Here is a 20,175-nt window from a genome sequence, read left to right as displayed (position 1 = left end):
AAAACTATTACAGTGCAAAACCTCCCGTAATAGTGTATTTTAAATCAAATTTTTCAGCTGTGGTTGGTTTAGATTTTACTGATACATGAACTTCACAACATTTCTCAACAGACAAAAAAACCAATTTTACATGTTACACAATGCTAACCACCACATCATATTAGAGCTTTTCTTCAAACCAATATCAAAGTGTGCATGATTATGATCATGTACCTCTTCAGCAGGGAGATGAGGCTGAGGACTGGGGTATAAACTCTGAAAACAAATTGGAGTAGTGTTATGGCATGTTATGTCATCAAGGTCTATTTCACTGCTATCAAAATATTGTTACTGTAAGATAAACATTTTTACAAGGTTGCCAAAACTTACCAGAAAACAGTTCAAAAAGTGACTGACGGCAACTGAAAGTGTCCTCAAATTAGCTACAGAAGAAACAAAAATCAATGTAATTAGCTGCCTGCTGTATCATTAAACTGTTCTCAAATAAAAATATCTTCCTACCGATAGTTACAATAAGATGGCAGGTTCTTAAGTTCTGGAAATATATGATATACTGAAATTAACCATGCAAGACATCTTTGTGTGTAAACCTCAGTAATATTATTATCTTTCATAGGATGATTTTTCTCTGGACAATGGCTATTTACCATTTACATGGAGAAACCGGTTCATCGACAGTTTGTGCAAATGTTAACCAAAAATGCCTGATGGTAAGTTCCATTTGGATTTGCCAGGTACCATTTACTCAACAACCCCCAATTAACCTTTGGAATTAGCCTAGGATGAGTTTGACCTGTTTATAAATTCCACGATGGCAGTGAAGAATTCCAAATGATACAGTAAGCACATTTTCAATTTCGATATTTCAGTTGGAAATTTTGGACTACCTTCATGATGTTCTGCTTAATTAAAAAACTTTCTGGTCAGTCGCACCAAAATTTCCTTGTTTCCATTTACGTTTTCACTGTAATTTCTGGATTTTTTGGTTACATGGTAAACAACCAATAATATTCTTATCACAATAATATACTTCTATTACAGACATAAATGGGTTATCATCACTGATGTATGAAGTCAGTTCTCACCACTCTGCATGTGGAGTTTAAATAACTGCTTGACTGTTCTCAGGATCATCTCCTGTACTGCAATTTTCTAGAACAAAAGACAAGCCGCACATGTGATCAATATATTGTAAGTTCCATCAACACTCAGAATCTCAGAAAAAATACCAAACTTTATGAGGATCATCTTAAATTGGCCATGAGCTAGTCTTTCATTTAATTTTTTTTTACTTTAACACCAAATCTACACATGTGACCAAATGTGATTAAAAAATTAAGTTTTAAAAACTTTCAAAAATGCCTCCATCTTAGCTTCCTATTTGCATTGACACAAGTGTAACCCACAAAATATAAAAATAATTTTAAAATCATGTTTTGCTCAAGTCACAAAATTGTATGTTGTTTTTCAGAGTTCCTGAGGCAAAGTGTAGACAGAGGCCAAGAGTTAGCAAAAGGGAAAAATAGGGTATGGGAACCATTATAAAGCTGAACCTCACAATTTCAAACTCTCAGGGGAAACAAGAAACAAAAGTTCGAAATAGCCAGTAGTAAATTACCGGTACCGTAGGGCAAATCCAAAGGAAATGGTCTTAAGTTTGAAATAACGGGAAATTCAAAATAACCGAGTTCGAATTAGCGGGGTCCAACCGTACGTATGAATTATTCAATAACAAGTGTTGAACAAAAAAATTCATATAAACCACTGCAGCTACAGGTAGCTACACTTATTTACATTTATTTAAGAAAGCATCCTATGACACAGGTCATTATAAAGTATCAGCTTTCATTGTAAAGGATAGACAACAATTACTTTAAAATATCTATAGTTAAGTTTAGTGTACAATGTAGCTGTAAGGGTAATGATTCATTAATTAACATTATTAACATAACATGTATATCAACATACAACACTTACATGTACATGTTCTAGATCTGCTCGCAGAGATAAAATTGATGCAACTTTTCCTAAGTACCTCATGTTGATTCCCCTATAAATAAAGAACAAGTTTTTAGGTATAAAATTTGAAACACCATGAGAATAACAAAAGGTATTTGCAGGCCGACTTATGTATTAACAAACATCCTGATACTTGAATTGCTACAGCTGATCTTAGGAATATACTAATTATACCTTAGCCAAATGGGAAGCTCAGTCAAATACGAAGGGAAATGATATTAGACCCAGGCCACATTCAAATAAACAAAGGTATGGCAAGTTACCAAAATAAGGACCAGACAGAAAATATCAACCAAACGAGAATTTTGACAACTGCTCCAAGTCTGAAGTTAGTCAGAGTGAAACTGAACTACTATCGATAAGTCATTTAAAGATTCTCTTGTTGTTGTATGATCCTCTGTAACTGCATGAAGGGGATAGACCATGATACAGTCAAACCTCTATTAAGCAGCCCCCTATTAAGTGGCCAACCTTTATTTGGTGGCTCCCGGAAAAATTGTCAGCTATACACTGTAATAAAAACCTCTATTCAACACCCTCCTCTATTAAGTGGTCGCAGCCAGCTTCTTGCCATCGCAGGGTGATTTTGTTTTGTTTTACAACTCTACTAAACAGCCAGGAAGATTTGAAATCTGGCATTTTTTTGCCAGACGAAGGTAAAAGAATGTGGAAACGTAATTGTTTCTTTGGCATTTGTTAACATTATGGACAGTATTATAACCATCATTGTTCTACTTTTTCTCCACTTGCATTTGTTTGTACTTATATTTGATAAACTGAAAACTGGACCATGCCCAACGCTGTTTTCAGGTGAACCTCTATTAAACAGTCACCTCCATTAAGCAGCCAGTTGTCTCGTCCCCGAGAGTGGCCGCTTAATAGAGGTTTGACTGTCCATGCAGCAATAACGTACCTACTGTGCATGATGTCTGTTAATTGCGAACCATCTAGTGGTGTCTGGGATAAACTTATAAAATCCTCCACCTGCCAAAAGAGGTTGTGAAGTTACTCTGTAAGAAATTGTTGCATCACTTCTTTAACCATAGATACTTCTGTCAGTTTTTACTGGAATCTGCTACTACGTTGTACATTTGCATGACTGGAAGTCTGTTCACTATTTTTCCTAATTCATCAACTAATCTCCATAAAGATGAGCATGCCATATAATGCCCTGCTGGAGAGAAAAGAGCTACTGCTCTTGTTGTTCAAGTGGTTAAATGAATGTCAGCTTATTTAAATAATCCCGCACAAATACTGAACTGAGCCACTGACAAATTCACATTCTGTAGGGTAGGAAAAGTGTAAAAAAAAGATTCTTACCATTTTTATTATGACAGTTTCCACTAAAAAGTCAGATGCATCCTGGACCAGCAGTTTATCACAAGATAACGCAGCCTCCTATAAACGATGAACAGAAGATATGTTCACCCACTGCAGATACAAGATCTTAATTTGACACCATCTATATTCACAAGGGATGCATTGACAGACAATTCATGAACATCCTTAATCAAAACAAGCATTAGGTCAGCAATGGTTACCTCAGATGGAGCATGCTTTGTACCAGGGGCATAGATGTCAGGATTAAATCTTACATCAAACTCTGGAATAAGGAACAAACCACATGTAAAGCCAAAAATTGCAAAATATTAAAACACATGCAGTGAAAAGCTCACTTAGAAACTCTATTTGACATGTTTAACTATAAACCGACAATGCTAGTTTACAAACTACGGCTGATGTTAACTAATGAAATAATTCAAAAACCAACCTGCTTCATTGATTGACCCAACTGCCTTGGATGCCGACTTGATTGCATCTGATGAAATGTCACCTGCATCTACAAAATTTAACCATTTGTTAAAAAAATAAACACTCAAGCAGTTTAGGACATCCTATAGGCCAAGCAAAGTAAAGCAATTATTTTAATCAGCCTTCTAACAGGCCAGACCTGTGGTATTTTCTTGTGATAGTGTTGTAGCTTCCTCAGCTTCTTTTACAACTTCTTCTAATTTAGTGCTTCCCTTGGAGTCATTACCATCACTGTTTTGTCCATTTTTGTACGGGCATTCAGACTTCTCAGCATCTGGGTCATCTACAGGCTTCTCGTCATTCTTGTTCTGCAATTAACAGAATAAGACAATCACTTACCGTACAGGTCACTGAGATAAAATGTTACTTTATGAATTAATCTATCAATGAATCAATCAGTTACACAATCTGTAAGTGAAACAGTTAAGAAGTCTCTGTGTGTCAGTCTGTTCGTTCATCCCTTTTTCCATTCCATCACTTTGTCTGTTGCTCCATCCATCTTTCAGTCTACTGCTCTATCCATCCCTCCATCCATTCCCTATCCATCCCTCCATCCATCCCTGTCTGTCATTCCATCTGTCCCTCCATCTGCCCCTCCATCTATCCCCCGTTCATTCCTTCACCCATCCCTCCATCCATCACTCCATCCATCCGCCAGTCTGTCACTCAGTCCGTCCCTCTGTCCATCTCTCCATCCGTGCCTTCATCTATCACTCCGTCTGGCCCAAGTCCATCCCCCATCCATCCCTTCATCTGTCATTCTGTTTGTTCCTCCATCTGCCAGTCCATCCATTCATCAGTCCGCCAATTGTTTGAGACATTGTAACCTTTATCACTCAAGACATTGATAACTTTGCATGACCAAACTGTTCCTCTACCAACCTGCATTTCCTTCTGTTTAGCTGCTGACACATGCATGGCGACCAGCTTAAGGAAAAGTACATATCGCAAGCTGCAAGTTAATCAAGGAGAAAAACTGTTACTTCGTACAATGAAAAAAGTTTTTTCATTAGTTTGTTGTTTGTTTTAAACTGACACTTACGCAATGAAACCCTCAATAAGCTCAGGTCTCAAACAACATAGCTTGTGTTTATAAGGCCGAGGAAACATTGATTTAGCCTCTTTGTCATCTTTGTTATCAGGAGCTTGTTTACTTTCTGAGAATGAAAAAATATATAATTATATACATTGTATTGTACTCGTCTCATAAGCCCATGGAATAGCTACAAAATAATAAAAGAGTTAAAATTGTTGCACCCCATGACTAATAATGTTCTGTTGCATTTATTTTACATTCTTCACTATTGCTTATTTGGACAGACAGACAGAAGACAAACAGACAGAACAAAGACAGATCAACAGACAACCTATGTTAAGCACAATAAAATTAAAGCTCAGTAGCTTATGGGGTCGTACATAATTCATTAAAATTACATTAAATTAAACTTCGTACGAAATATATGTATGGTAGATACAGCTCATTCAACATTCTAATAACATAAGTTTTTACAAACTGAGAGTGGAAAAATTAACTAATTTCGCTGTTAAGCTATATACACATCTCTAGACTCTTAAATATAATTTGGATACCCAATGGACCATATGTAAAGAAGTTTTAGTTGAGCTTGGTAAAACTGCTTTCCCCTTGGGCTCCCTTTCTTTGCCTCAACATCTCTGTGGTTATCTTTTGTCTCACATTCCCTTTCCTTCACTAAACTACCCCTTAGTGTCTAAGGATAAGCTTGGTCACAAATGACTTTCAGAATCAAGGTGGTCTCTTGTTCTCCAAGCTGCAGTGCAAGATCTTCTATTTAAAGCATTAGAAAGTCATTAAATCATGCTAATAAAATTATCCTTTTCAAAAAGCAAACTAAGGTTTCTAGACATGAAAAAGAAGGAGATAGGGGCAATGGAAAAACAGCAAAGAGGGAGGCTGAAACTTATACAAGAAAACAGCACGTTAACAGCTGTAATAGAAGACAAACTATTTTACCTGCAAGAAAATTAACATCTGGAGGAAAAGTTCTGAAGAGATCCAAAATATAGTGTCGTCCATCTGATCCTATGATGCCCTGAAAAACATGACCATGATATTAAGTAAAAAAAAATCATCATTATTATTGGGAAAAAAGTAACCATGAGCTTCCTAGTATTCCACAATGGGTCAGGACTAGGGTTAGGTAGAAAGATACTTACCTTGCATTCTACTGATGAGCAAAGTTCAACGTCTTCACCATCAGAGTTAAGAACCCTACAGAGTAATAAAATGAACATTATTTAAGACTGTTTGAAATTTCAAGCAACATACCACACCCCTAGAACAGATCAGAAATAGTATTTGAGCAATCAACGAGAAGCTCAAAATGTAATAAAGTTCTTCTTATTGGATATTGCATATTTTTCCTATGTGAGTTTAAGAGAATTTGGTAGTTTGTCAAGACTTTCTTCTGTTCCCTTTATAACTTCTGTTTGCTCTGTGTGCATTCGTTCTGGTACTGTTTCTTACTGTCTACATAAAATTATGATCCTTACAAAAGATCTAATAACTTACTTGTGTGGTCTTATTCTTATAGATTTGCCAGCCTTGTAGAGCTAAAAGGAAACATGGAACAGTTAATCAATGAGAAACACAATAATATCCTTGAAAGACATATTCATGAAGACACTCTATGTAGCTCACCAGCTCCAAGAATTTCTCGTGACTTGAAATGTTTTTTCCTGAGTCAATAGAACCATAAACAACTGATTGCTCTTGCTCTCGCTGAAGTATACCTGCAGTAGAAGAAAAGCAGACAAAATGTCAATGGATGACTTCTGATGTAATAACAAAATAACTAATAAATAAATAAAGTGAGAGACAATCATGCATTTGGCTACACAATCATTTACATTTTTTGACAAGTTCTCAATTTATTGTCATTAAAGATGACAATAAATACAGCTCAAATTGACTCCATTGTGAGACAAACGAGTGAAAAAAAATTCCTCTATCCTATTCTCAATTTACGTAATGAGGGATGTTATGGAGTGTCATTTAAAGCATGTGATAGAACAAGATTAGAGAAGAGAACAAGAGAAATCCATCAGACGCAAGTGAACATAAACACCAGCATTTACCTGGAATAATTGACTGAGCAATGACTCTGTAGCCCCTGTAGTCTACAATGACTGTGCTAAGAGTAAAAAGACCCTAAAAACAGATATCAGAATTATTATAATCTAACAGCTGGGCTGATAAAGACAGGAAAATATGCAGTGTCCTGATCAGAGTCTGGGAGGACTTCAATGCATGAATCACTGGAGGCAGTTTTCCCAAACATATGGTAGCTTATTCTCCTGGATGTCATTGTCAAGTTGATCTTTGATCAACTGGAGTTTGCTCAAATTAAAAGGAGACAGCTACCATGGAATCTCCATTTCTCGAACCCTTGAGTTCTTTTAACCTTGCAATAACTTCAACAGAAACCCGTTGTCATCACCTCAGTCAATACCGTAATTTCACTATGAAATTTCAAACCAATTTCCCCTGGAAATTCCAAAAATTGGGATTCCACAGTATACTAATAGCACACACCTGTGTATCTAATCTGTTATATGCCATCACTCCTCTGAGATCACCACCCTGAATAAAACAATCATGAAACAGACTTCTTCAATAGTGAGCTTCTATTTATCATTGCTTTGCTATAGTTGAGGCTTATTCTGACAAACCAGAGTTACCTAACAGAGAACAAACAAATCAAGAGAACTTACAGCAGCAACATATGCAGCTTCATCACCTAAGAGAAACCAGTATAGTACATCACTACAGAGACTTCAAATATTTTCTCACAACATTGATAAGATAACAATGATTGCAGGAAAATTTCAAATTCTTACTTTGGTCATAAGCATATTAAACACTTTGTATTTACTGTAGCTAGCATGTACAATTTTTCCACTACTGTTTTTGTGCCCAACAGAATGTACCCAAGCTACAGTTAAAGATAGCTACAGTTGAAGATAGTTAATCTTCTTAAGTCTGGAATCAGAATACAACTCTGACTGAGAGGAAATTAAAATTCAGATTGCACAGAATGGCAATAAACCATTTCAATTTGTGTTGCTGTACAATAATTAAGTGCAATTTAACTAACTTAACAACACAAGGGAAGAGCCTAGCATTTGCCAGGTAGTCAGTGATTCCTTGATGTTAGCTCAGGCACAAAACACCAATTTCCAGTCTAAATTTGAGTGTAACATTCATCCTACCTCCCACACCTTGGAAGTGATCTCGGCTGTCGAATGCATAGCTAAAGAAAATGTTGTTCCAGATGAACATTCTTTTCCTAGGAGAGAAACACAATTATAATGAGGTACAGTACATGGCAATCCATGTGTACCATTTTTTGTTCAATTCACTATACAATAAACCAACCAATCTTTGGAAAAGTTCTTTGCAGACTTGAATAATGTTTTACTTACTTCTCATCCTCCCCAGGATTAATAGCCATCACATTTCCATCAATAACAGCGACAGCTCCCCGGGTGGCAGCTGACACAAAATCACTTGTGATCTAGAAGAAAATAATCATTGCATTACTGCATCAACATGACGATATCACTCTAACTTGAACTGTGTACGGAGTTCCAGAGAATATCCACAACCCTCACCCAGAGCTTTTTGTGTTTTGAACCATCCCACCACCATTTCCAACATACCAACACTCCGACTTAGCTTCATAGTTTAAGGGAATAAAACAGTCAATTTGAGGCAATGACCTAATTCACCTCTACGATTCTTTGTGGTTTCTTTAGTGCTACATTGCATTTTTAGCATAGCAAGTAGTCTCCCAGTCACCTTAAAAATTGCCCTGTCTCTTAACAGTCTCTGTTGCATGGTTTCCTTTGGCAACTCTCTGGCGGACTGCAGTTCTTCATTCCAGTCACGGAGCTGAGAACAAGATCAAATACAAACCAGTGTATTATAAACCTTACTTAAAAAAAACTTCATCAATCAACTAAGCAGAATAAATCCAAAAACAGTTGACACAGAACCATACAGAGGTCATGATTAATTTGACTGTAAGATGACAAAATAAATACTTCAGATGGCTGCATCCATAATAAAAGCATGAACAAAGTTGTTCTTACTCATAAACCGAGAAATTTAGAAGCAATAGATGAATGGACATATGCAAGCTCTCTTAGGCTTCCACTAAATATCAGAGTACTAAGAAATAAGCTGTATGTCAGCCCTTGAAGTATTTTTAAAGATCCACAATGAGTGTAAATGGGCACACCTATATGGCTCTTTGTATGCAACATGTGCCTAGAATCCTTGAAATGGCAAAATGTGTTCCACTCACCTGTCCAGGCATGTGTTCTTCATAACCAATCCTAACTGCTGCAGCTGTAGAAGCAAAACAAAACGTCTTCTTAAAACAACTACAACTACATTAAATTTCCGACTTCATTAAAACAGTCTGTCTCATCTGTATACATGTTAAGCCAAGAAGTGATACTATTTTGACCAAAAAATTTCATGAATTATGGAATTATATACCCACCATCTTCTGCCCTTAGGGTGTCACTAGTATGCTCTGTCTGAGGAACTGCCCAAGGGAACACTGAAAAGCAATGGTCACAGACTTGATAAGTACATACATTTTAGTATACATGTATATTTATCTTGATCAGCGTACATTCACTGATGCAACAATGTTTTACTTTGTTTAGGTCATGCAGTTGCTAATCAGGCAAGATTAAGTCTGCATCAGAACCTAAAGTGGCCCATCAGGCCAACACTTATCTCCGGTTTCCATGCATGACATGGCAAGTAGTATTCCTACGCCCCCCCCCCCCCCCCCCCCCTGGATGTGATGCTAGTCCATCACAGGGTTACCTCCCAGCTTACATTCTCCAGTACCCAATTAAGTGAATGCAAGAGTGCTTTGCCAATAAGGAACAGAACATTATGACTCATATAGGCTGCCAGGGTTCGCACCCAGACCAATGTATCAGAAGTCCAGCGCATTAACCAATAGGGTGCCATGCTTTCCACAACACTACTCGGGTACAAAGAGACAAGTCACAATGTAATTTGTACCTTGATAAGGAGTTGGAATAACTTCCAAGGGGTGTCTCTTCAAACTGTAAAAGGAAAAAATTTGAATTGTTTAACCAAGGACAAGAAACTAAGGAGAGCAAATGACCATCTACTTTGTGATCTAGCCCAGCTACTCCCAGAGTTCAAAAAAGTGCCATCCCATTGTCCCAGACAAGTAGATTTTCCTGCTGGGCAAGTAACTTTTCATTCTCACTTGCCTGATGGGCAAGGGATTAGGCGAGTTGTCTACCAACTAAATCATTAAATAGCATACTAAGACTTGCCCAGGGCAAGCAAAATTTGAGAGCTTCTTATCCCAAGGGCAAGCTGGAATTCAAGTGGGTTTTTTTAGCCCTGTACTCTACTGGCTATTCTATTAATTCTTTAGAAAACAATGGAAAAATCAGCTGCATACTCCAGCAACAATGCCATCTAGTTCAAAAGTTTGTGACAATCCTCATTCATTTGATGACCACAATCGAAACATTCTTAAAATAAAAACAAAAGGCCACATTCAAACCTTGTCTTTTGCAGCTGGGCAAAGTATTTCCTAAACATGGGACTCAGCTGAAACAGAAAAAAAAACACGAAAATAAAAATAAATGATTGGAAATAACAGTACTGTACACATGTAATGCTGTGTGTGTTTAAGATTGCAGATCAACCCTTTTCTTTAAGAGATCACAGCTAGGATGCATATTGTTGACAAGAAACAAATCCTAACCTAGTTTTGGTGTTCATTATGATAAAAAATGTTGTAGTGAACATTATTGAAAGTAGACATCACTAGAACCACAGAAAGTAGCAACTTGGGTAATGAGGTGTTTGGACTGCCCTCCAGCTCTGCTATGGGAGGTGTCCCAGAGGATGGGTTTGACAGTAGTGCTTATGCAGGATTATGCCCATTTAATTGGGTGCATAGTCCTTAGGAATCAGCTATGAATGTTCACTGTATTACAGTGAAAGCTGTAGACGTAGAAGCTTACCTGATTTAAAAGTCCTACAAGTGCGTGAGAACGACATGGCTCACTGTGGGGCTGAGGATTAAATACACCATCATGTGTTCTGTAAAATGAAACAAGCAAACTACTTATTCACAGGTCAGTTACAAATGGGGGACAGTTTATGTTAGCAACCGGCAAGTTCACATTTTTGAAGAAATGGGTGATAAATTCAATTTCATTTGCAAGTACCACCTGAAATCATTTGGATATCAGCAAGTGAGCCAAAGGGCACAACAGCATGTAGTAGTATATCCAGAAAGAACAAACAGAAACCATGTGTTTAACAAGAGAAAAATGTGTTATTCATTAATTCCACATGTAGGTTAAAAACTGACCTGTTAATAAAAAATCCACATGTTGACGCAGTTATGTTAACCTGAACATCTTCTAGCGTTACAACATCAATGTAAAGCAGGTCACCTAAAACAAAAAGTGTACAAGTAACAGTCGGTAAATAGTTCACCCATCTGCATTCCCAGTATTCAAGGAATTCAACAGGAATGCTTAGTTAAAAACTATAAAGGTTGGCATACAACATTAGGAGACATGTTGCGAGGACATGAAGCTTGGACAAGCCCCTTTTTGTGTATGTGTAGGGCACATATCATGTTGCAGGGACAGTATGCAAGCTGGTGCACACAAAGTGGACATTAGTTTATTTCTATGTTGTAGCGAGGACACTTTTCAAGAGCAGTGCATATGATGCAATATTGAAAATTGAGGTCATTTTTTTCCCCTGCTTCATGACACATGAATTCGAACCAACTGAATTTCATGCGGTGTTTTGGGGACAAAAGTTTGTTCCTGCAACAGTACTTTTTTGTACAAAAACAGGCATGTCTCATGAGCAAACTGTCACTGCAACATGTCTTCACTTCATGTCCCCGTAACATGTCCCCTGGTGTGTGCCGACCTTAAGTTAATACACACCAGCCAAGTGGCTTGTGTACTAACCTGCAAGTCTTCTGCTTCCTGGTGGAGGGTTCCATGCACTGGGAGACAGATCCTTTACACATTGTGGAACCTGGAAAAGCCAGTGGTAAAAAAGGTTGTAATCAAAGTCTAGACCTGAGCCAAGTAGGCCATCGGGCCAGAGCTTCAAGTTATCCCGGTTTCTGTAGCATGAAGTGACTAGGAGTATTTCTACTCCCCCCTGGATGGGATGCTAGACCATCGCAAGGTTATCCCCAGCATTAAATTCACTGGTGCCCATTTGTACACCTGGGTGGAGAAGCACTGTGAGAGTAAAGTGTCTTCATGCCCAAGAACACAACACAGTGTCCCTGGCCAAGGCTCACACCCAGACTGCTCAATCCAGAGTCCAGTGCACTAGCCATGAGGCCACTACACCTCTACTAGTGGTTTTATTCAAAACATTCAGCACTATGAGGAGATGGAATGGTCTCTTCAGGTTGGCACTTGCCTCTCACTAATGCAACTAAAGCCCAGATTCGATTTTAGCTTGGAGCAATGTGGTTGCATTTTCTTTTGGTTCAAGAATTTGTTTGAGGGCTTTCTCTTGATCAACTTGTAGTACTGTATTTCTTCTTGCTCTCTTACTAAACAAAGCTTGAGTGAAAGACAATCTGCTAGTAAAGAAACCAAAAATGTTTTCTTCTGTTTGCATGTCTTCAACTAAAGTACCAACCATAGGCATATATGTAGAATGCTTTTTGAACTTATACTCAAGTGGAGAAACACACCTTTGGTTCTGCATTAGCAGGAAAGAGTGGTTCCAAAAGGGAAGGAACCTCTTCTGATGCAAACACTTGAGCCGGAGGGAGACATTCTTCAGTTGAAACTGTTCCAATATTCTGTCCTTTGACACGCACAACTTCCTCTGCAATAGTTAAAAAATTTAAAAGGTTGAAAAGTGGCTAGTTTCTCAGCAACCACTGTTACTTTGAATTCATGATCACTACCATATTTACCCGTGTATAATGCGCACCCGTATATAATGCGCACCCTGATTTTCCGGACAATTTTTGAAAAAACAAAAAAATCGTTGTTCAACAAAAGACAAACATTACAATGAGTATATTCCATTGCAACAGTTTAATAACATGAACTTTTAAGCTTACAATACTCAGGTAATTTGTGTTGACCTGCCGGTAAACTTTCCTGAATCACAAAGCAGTTTTTGACAACAGTTTCAAAGTGAGCGATAATTTTAAGATTGTTAACAGTACCTCAAAATCCGTAAAAATCCTCTGACTCTGAGTCAGATGCGAAGAGCTCGTCTACAACCTCATCTTCTAAAATAGATTCATCATCTGAAGAACTGTCGAAAACACAATCATCCTCGGAACCATCCAGAGCATTTGTGATTCCACACTTTAAAAAAGATCTCGCGACCATTTCTCGTGGAATATCACGCCATGCTTCGCCGATCCACTGACACATGAGTTCTTCGGATGGTTTCTTTTGTCTTCCAGTTGCTGTCAGTTCATGGATTCCCTCAGCCATCCATGCCATCCACCTTTGCCTGACTCTGTCCTTAAAAGGTTTGTTTAAACAGACATCTAGAGGCTGCAGTACTGAGGTGAGCCCGCCAGGAATTATGGCCAAATCCGTGTTCTCCGATTTCAGCAAACGTTTCACTTGCTCCGTCTTGTGTGCTTCAAAGGAATCCAACACAAGTAGACTTCTTCGCCGACTTAGACCTCCAATTCGACAACGCCAAACTTTTTCAATCCAAATTTTCATGATTTCGCTGTCCATCCAGCCCTTTTCTTGGACAGCAACTACGACGCCATGTTTGTTTTGGATCTTTGGCATGGTCTTGCGCTCGAAAATGACCAGCGGTTTCAGTTTGGAGCCATCTCCTGTGCATGCCAAAACGACAGTCAGGCGGTTCTTTTCATTTCCTGTGGTTCGAATCTTCACTGTTTTATCGCCGATTGTGCTGACAGTTCGATTTGATGGCATGTCAAATTGAATTGGACTCTCATCCATGTTTGCCACAAGATGAAGAGGATAGTTGTGGGCTCTTTGCTGCCTGATAACAAACTGGTGAAACTGCACGATTTTCTCTTCGTAGTCCCATGGAAGACGTTGGGCGAGCGTGGTTTTCTGTTGCAACGACAAACCATTCCTCTTCATGAATCTTTGGCACCAGTGGTTGGAAGCCTTAAACTCGCCAGCAGCGATGTCATACTGCGGATGTTTAGAAAGTTCCATCGCTTTTAGCCTGATCATGGCCGGTAAAATCGCCAGTCCGTTGTTTCGCTTTTCTGTGATCCAAGCCATCAGATCTTGCTCAAGGCGAGGCCAAGCCGCTTTCCTTCCACGATTCGCACGTTGAAGTCGCGGCATTTTCTCTAGGTTTTCCTTGCTTCTTCGCCAAAGGCGGATATTGCTCCCGGCAATTCCAAACTGTCGCTGGGCTGAACGATTTCCATGCTGTTCTGCAAATTGTATAACTTTCAACTTCTCCGCTGTGGTGTAACTTTGTCGCTTCGTGTTTTCTGCTGCCATGATTGCCCGTAAGTTTACAATTATCCCAATAAAGATGCTTCAAAACAATTTGTTTTAATCTATCATATTTAAACAGCTGTTATTGGTTAGTTATGTTTTTATTATAACAAAAGTCTTAATCACAGCCTATTAAAACCAAGTTTATTGTTCTTTCGTGTATTCATGCAAATGAGTGTAGCGGTGTAATCAACAAACAAAAGGTTCCGCATATAATGCGCAGTGCAGATTTCGAACTATAAATTTTGGAAAAAAAGTGCGCATTATACACGGGTAAATACGGTAACTTAACCCCACACTTTTGCTAAAAGAATTTCTGCTATTCAATACTCAAAATTCCTTCCTTGTGACAATCTTCTCAAGAAATCTGGCTTAGACTATTTAGAAGCAAGAGTTGTCATCAATGGTCTGTTAATGTTGTGAAACTTCTAATTGATTATAAATGGTTTCTATTCCTGAGTTTTCTTTCAAATATTTTAATAGACCATAAGCACATCACGTATAAGCATCATAAAACATCGCATGCATTCACCTTCCACATCAACACCAGCAACAGCAGACAAGAAGGACAAAGATAGATGGTCCACGGCAGAATACGCATTCAAATGGAAATTTGTACTAAGAAGATCTTTAATTCGTCGAAGATGTATTCGGGCTTCTCTCACTGAATAAGGTTCTACAATCAAGAGAAAATAAGTAAAAATAAAATGAGATGACTCAGCAGAATGTGATATCAAGAATTAAGTGATGGTAAAATGCTCAAGGCAAGTGTCTACAGAAACAAACATTCTTAAATATATCAAATCTATAATAGGCCTCTTTTGTGCCCAGGTTATCAGTTTTCATTTTGGGAGCTCCAGTCTTTTAACAAGCATACTTTTACCTTAATTTCATTTAACCCCATACGACCTACATTGCAAGGTAAGTAGACCCACATTACTCTTTATTATATCCACCTGATTGAAAAAAACGTTGTCCGAACAAAAGTATAAACCATACACTATACGACTTTACAGAATTATGGGACGACTGGAAAAGCGTGTGCATGAATATTGAAGATTGTTTCCTTGTGGCATTCAATAATCACAGGTCAGCTGCCTGAAATGGTAATTTAGAAAAACAAAGAAACTTCCCATGCCTTCCTAAAGGTAGCCCAGCTAGAAAACAACAGAAAATTTGAACATTCACAGCTTTGAGATGCACGTAGTCCCTAAGAACGCAAATCACTACTAGTTCACAAGTTTCCCAGAAAATCATGTCGTATCATTAACGGTTTATACCTTTTTCATGACAACATTTCTTCAATTAGGTGTATATAAATAAGACAATACATTACATAAGAGGGCTATGATGCCATCTCCAAGTAGTGTTATTTACAATACAGACTGAGCTTACTAAAAGTGGGATGGGGGGCACTTGTAGCCATTTAGACATGGGTCCTTATCAGGGTTGTCACAAAGTAGGCCACTTTATTTTTTGGAGTAGGCATGCCCCTGTGGAGATAACCCTGCAACCACCTATGCCTGCACTCCAGAATTGAGGCTACCATTCCAGAATGGACTGACCAGCCACAGCCAACGCTGTTCCACTCGTGGCATCACCATAGCAACAAACAACTGTACTACTATAACTAAAGGCATGTAATCCAAAGTCGACACTGACCAATGGAGGCCAATGAAGAGGTGGCTGATAATGCAATCTCTGTTTAAGAATTCATTCGGAAATATAAGCCAGCAGAACAGCCAGTTGAGATTATAAGGTAAATGATGACCTTGGACCGGAGGTGGCCTCATGGTTAGTGGCCGCACTCCTCTCTGGATCGAGCAGTCTGGGTTCGAGCCTTGGCTGGGGTCATTGCATTGTGTTCTTGGGCAAGACACTTTACTCTCACAGTGCCTCCCTCCACCCTGATGTACAAATGGGTACCGGTGACCTTTATGCTGGGGGTAACCCTGCGATGGACTAGCATCCCATCCAGGGGGAGTAGAAATACTCCTAGTTGCCTTATGTTACAGAAACCAGGATAAAGCTTCAGCCTGATGGGCCACTTGGCTTGGACCCAGACTATGACTTTTGACGGCAGGCAGCTACTTTTGACAACCCTGCCCCATTATTGAGTGCTTTGTGGAAGGGGTGTAATTATATTAATTCCCAAAATCCTCACTCTTTTGTTAAACTTCACCTAAACACATAGACAGTACCTTCTACAACTTTAATGGTGGTGTCATCTTTCAGACCCTCAATCATGTGTAGTTCTGCAAAGTCATCCAATCGTACACCATCCATTTGTAGGGAAAAGCAAGTCCTATAACAGCTCTCTGGCCGATCAAGAACAATTTGTCGAAGATCCTGGACATTGTCTTGAAGAGAAAACTGCAAAACATAAGAGGTAAGATTAATATCGGATTGCTTTTCCCAAGTTCAAGATGTCTTAGTTCCTTGTTGATAGGATTTTTGTCCTAAGTGTGATCAATAAGTAATTTCTCCTTGTAATATTAAAACAACAAGCAGATGAGTGAGGAGAATCAAGATAATCATCAACCATGGAGTCTTTAATATTTTGTTCCAGATTATTAACTACCAGCTGTACATGTATGTACCTTTTCTTCATGTACTTTCAAAGTCTGTTCGCTGAAAACTAAACTTAGGCAGTACTAATAGAGTGGAAACAGTCTTTATCTTTAACAGACTTTACTGCCTGTTATAGTGAGGTTTGGATGGAATGGTGCGGAGATTCCATGGGGAGGGGGGGCATTTCTTCTGTTCATGAACACCCTACATGAGATCACAAGCATCGCTGACCTTTTCATACTGGAGTCCCCCCCCCCCCCTCCCCCCACCCCCCAGAGAGACCCTAGCCACTGTAGAGAGGTGCTAATACACATCCAACTGTATAGACTAACACTGAAAATTATGTATAGTTGCTGTGGTCAGGTATAGCACTGAGTTCAGTAATTACACAGATGTCTCTAAATGAACTCTCCAATCATCAATACAGACAAGATACCTCTCACACAGAAAAACCACAGGCAAAGAGAGACACAATACACTTACTGTGGCAGAAATGGGTTCACTAGTCCCAGGAATCAAAAAATGCAAATTAACTGTTCCAGACTGAATAACATTATCTTTAGTTCCTGCAAGTGTAAGCATTGATACTGTCATTAAATCAGATAACTAATCCCCATTACATGCACGTAGGAGTTTCTTCATACATTCAGTGAAACTATGCATTTTACACTAATTTACGTGGAGATAATCATGATGAGCAATGTCTAAAGTATATTTTAAGAGCTTTCACCTTTGACCACAATTCAAACATTTAATTGCATAACAATCTAAAAGCCATTTTGTAAGATCATTTATCATACTTCTTCTCCTAAAAAATAGGAGGGTGTTAAGAAAAAGCATGACACAGAATTTCAATTTGTACTCTTGTGGTGACTTGGGAGAATAAAGTAACATCTATCAAGCCAAAGAACAAGAGTACGTCATAATTGCGTTTTACAGTCAACTGATTAATTATTTAACACACTTCTATGTACAGATGACGTTTCACAAACAGCAGTTTGTAGGAGACAATCGTACTGATCGACAAACAAAAACAGAATATTTAATCACATCGTATTTGACATTTCACCGGGGTACCAAATTGTTAGGGGTTACACAAATCAACTACTGTGATTACAAGAGAGTGCCTGCAATTACAATTTCTAGTGGTTTCTCCTCAAATTTCCAATACAAGAACGTTACAAATGTGTTTAGGAAATAATTCCAAGCTCAGTTGTTTGGGCATGGTACTGTACAAGACATAAGGTATGATACATTGCAACAAAACTAAACAAACAATTTTATGCAAATTCAACGTTAAAGAGTAAGAGATTTCATTAATACTGCATAAAAACGATTTAATTTCTTACCTGTCTCGTCCAATTGAGTAGCCTGCTCTTTGATTTCTTTTTCTTTCTTTTCTTCTATCTGTGGTGTGTCGGGGTCTGTGTTCTCTCGCATATGAGGGCAGTGTAATTTTCCTGTGCCCTCAGTCACGTTCTCCTCGTCGATGCGACCCGTCACAGCCGGCATTTTTTTTTTTCCCAAACTAACAAAAACCAAATAAAACACGGTGATTGAAGAATTCTTTCACCCTTCCTCTGTCAATGGACGACAACTGTAAGTGAAAAATATGTAAGCCAGCCATGAATAGTGGTTGTCAGAGAAAGAAGTGATTGCATTGCGTCAGGTCACTTATTCTGCAACGCAAACGCACCGTGACAGCGAACCAAATATCATTTCCCTCGCCACGTGAAAAACATTTGCATTTGCTTTCGTGGCCATCTTTTGTCGCATTTAAGAAGGCAAAAAATCTTCTCCTGTTGCCAATTACGGGATGTTTAATTAAGCTGGAATAAATTTAAGGAAATTTGTCAATAAGAGTTAACGCTGACAACGGACTTCCTTTCGCAATGGATCAGATCATTCATACGAAACCTCTATCGTTGTGACCGAAATGTACTTCACATGATTTTATCTTAGAATTCGCAAAGTAACTTACCAGAAATCAGTAGTTACTATCTTAAAGTTCAGAGACAGAATATGGTTGGTTGTGGAGGTTCATGAGATAGAATCGTCCGTTTATCCCGTCGTCGTATATTACTCCTTCAGCCTTGCATCACCCTCGTGGTCTCCACGCCAGCCCGTCCACTACTGGGATTACGCAACAGGCTGGAGGTGTGTCAGCGGTGAAGTAACCTATCATGTAACACACACCAAATAATCGCGCAGTCTGGCATGTGCAAGTATGCTCCCAAGGTGCGGGGCGGGGGGAGGGTACTCCCTTGTATGGGCTATATAGCTATGTGCGGATCCAAAGGGTATGGTTTTTCAGCCGTTTTGGTCGTGAATAGGGTATAGATTTTAGCTGACTTTGGCCATTTTTCGTTTTCGCCCTCTAACCTTGATATGGGTATGTTTTTAAGAAGAAGTCACCTTTTCATTATTATCAAAAAGCAAGAGAAAATCACAAAAGCCCTTCACAAATTATGTTTACGGTAATTAACATTGGTCTAGGGAACTTATTATAACGCAGGTCTGAAACAGAGTTTTGATTTAAGGGTCAGGCCATAAATAGGGTTTCAAATTTTTGGTCAGGTCATAAATAGGATAGGGAATATATCGCAGATTTTGGTCATAAATAGGGTAAGGGTTTTGGGAAGTGGGCCCCACACCCCCACCCAATTTTTCTGGGAGTACCTCTCCGGGTACTTGCTGAAGATTAGTTTTTGACAGTGTTTGTCAGTTTCGTTCAGAAATGTGCATTTTCTAGCTACAGTGGAACCCCGCCTTACGGTCACCTCGCTAATACGATCACCTCGTTATTACGGCCACCTTTTTTGTCCCGTTTTGTTTGGAGGTGCAATTGTAATATATCTGATCAGAGGTTGCTCAGTTTAGACCAGTCGTGAAATTTGACCCTACCCCGTTAACACGGCCAAATTTTCATGGCCCGTAGCTGACCGAATTAACGGACTTTCCCTGTATAACGAAGATAAAAATATGTGAAGTTTTACAGGACAACCACATTAGCGCTATTTTACAGGCCAAGACAACAACACGATTCACCCTCGCTGCGTTTCTCATCCCAAACCCCTCTCCCCAGGAGTATAGAGAGGTTCAGTAGGGGGTAGGGGCTGGTTTAACCTGCGATGTCCATCCACATTCTATCAAGGAGAGGGTGGGGGTATGAGGTCTGCTATTTCTTTTACCAAACTCGTAGTTTTA

The 20,175-nt window shown here is 38.8% G+C and overlaps 1 protein-coding gene across 2 annotated transcripts in view; it reads right to left on the bottom strand.

Annotated features, from left to right (window-relative positions):
• The window catches only part of LOC110052067 (clustered mitochondria protein homolog), a 28,404-nt gene extending 9,252 nt beyond the window's left edge, over positions 1-19,152 (bottom strand). Inside the window, exons 1-34 of one of the 2 annotated variants that reach the window (XM_089280114.1) lie at positions 18,950-19,152; positions 18,318-18,565; positions 17,452-17,534; positions 16,599-16,770; positions 14,930-15,073; positions 12,627-12,763; positions 11,878-11,947; positions 11,259-11,343; positions 10,906-10,984; positions 10,440-10,486; positions 9,920-9,963; positions 9,381-9,440; positions 9,180-9,223; positions 8,672-8,764; positions 8,296-8,387; positions 8,083-8,159; positions 7,585-7,610; positions 7,406-7,453; positions 6,949-7,021; positions 6,512-6,603; positions 6,383-6,423; positions 6,028-6,082; positions 5,825-5,903; positions 4,874-4,988; positions 4,714-4,783; positions 3,971-4,139; positions 3,791-3,859; positions 3,561-3,622; positions 3,340-3,417; positions 2,933-3,003; positions 1,978-2,050; positions 1,086-1,152; positions 370-422; positions 214-255 (exon numbers count right to left, since the gene is read on the bottom strand). In XM_089280114.1, the coding sequence (XP_089136240.1) occupies positions 214-255; positions 370-422; positions 1,086-1,152; positions 1,978-2,050; positions 2,933-3,003; positions 3,340-3,417; positions 3,561-3,622; positions 3,791-3,859; positions 3,971-4,139; positions 4,714-4,783; positions 4,874-4,988; positions 5,825-5,903; positions 6,028-6,082; positions 6,383-6,423; positions 6,512-6,603; positions 6,949-7,021; positions 7,406-7,453; positions 7,585-7,610; positions 8,083-8,159; positions 8,296-8,387; positions 8,672-8,764; positions 9,180-9,223; positions 9,381-9,440; positions 9,920-9,963; positions 10,440-10,486; positions 10,906-10,984; positions 11,259-11,343; positions 11,878-11,947; positions 12,627-12,763; positions 14,930-15,073; positions 16,599-16,770; positions 17,452-17,534; positions 18,318-18,480 (2,673 nt within the window). In that variant the 5' untranslated portion in view covers positions 18,481-18,565; positions 18,950-19,152. The remainder of the gene's footprint in view (positions 1-213; positions 256-369; positions 423-1,085; positions 1,153-1,977; positions 2,051-2,932; positions 3,004-3,339; positions 3,418-3,560; positions 3,623-3,790; positions 3,860-3,970; positions 4,140-4,713; positions 4,784-4,873; positions 4,989-5,824; positions 5,904-6,027; positions 6,083-6,382; positions 6,424-6,511; positions 6,604-6,948; positions 7,022-7,405; positions 7,454-7,584; positions 7,611-8,082; positions 8,160-8,295; positions 8,388-8,671; positions 8,765-9,179; positions 9,224-9,380; positions 9,441-9,919; positions 9,964-10,439; positions 10,487-10,905; positions 10,985-11,258; positions 11,344-11,877; positions 11,948-12,626; positions 12,764-14,929; positions 15,074-16,598; positions 16,771-17,451; positions 17,535-18,317; positions 18,566-18,949) is intronic. The other variant, XM_089280115.1, reaches the window with a different exon arrangement.
• Positions 19,153-20,175: the final 1,023 nt, after the last annotated feature.

Source organism: Orbicella faveolata, unplaced genomic scaffold (assembly GCF_042242905.1).
Source record: "Orbicella faveolata isolate gen_17 unplaced genomic scaffold, um_ofav_v1 contig_47, whole genome shotgun sequence".
Classification (NCBI taxonomy): Eukaryota; Metazoa; Cnidaria; class Anthozoa; order Scleractinia; family Merulinidae; genus Orbicella; species Orbicella faveolata.
Note: the sequence above shows the minus strand (reverse complement) of the source record. Positions and strands in the feature narration are given on the sequence as shown.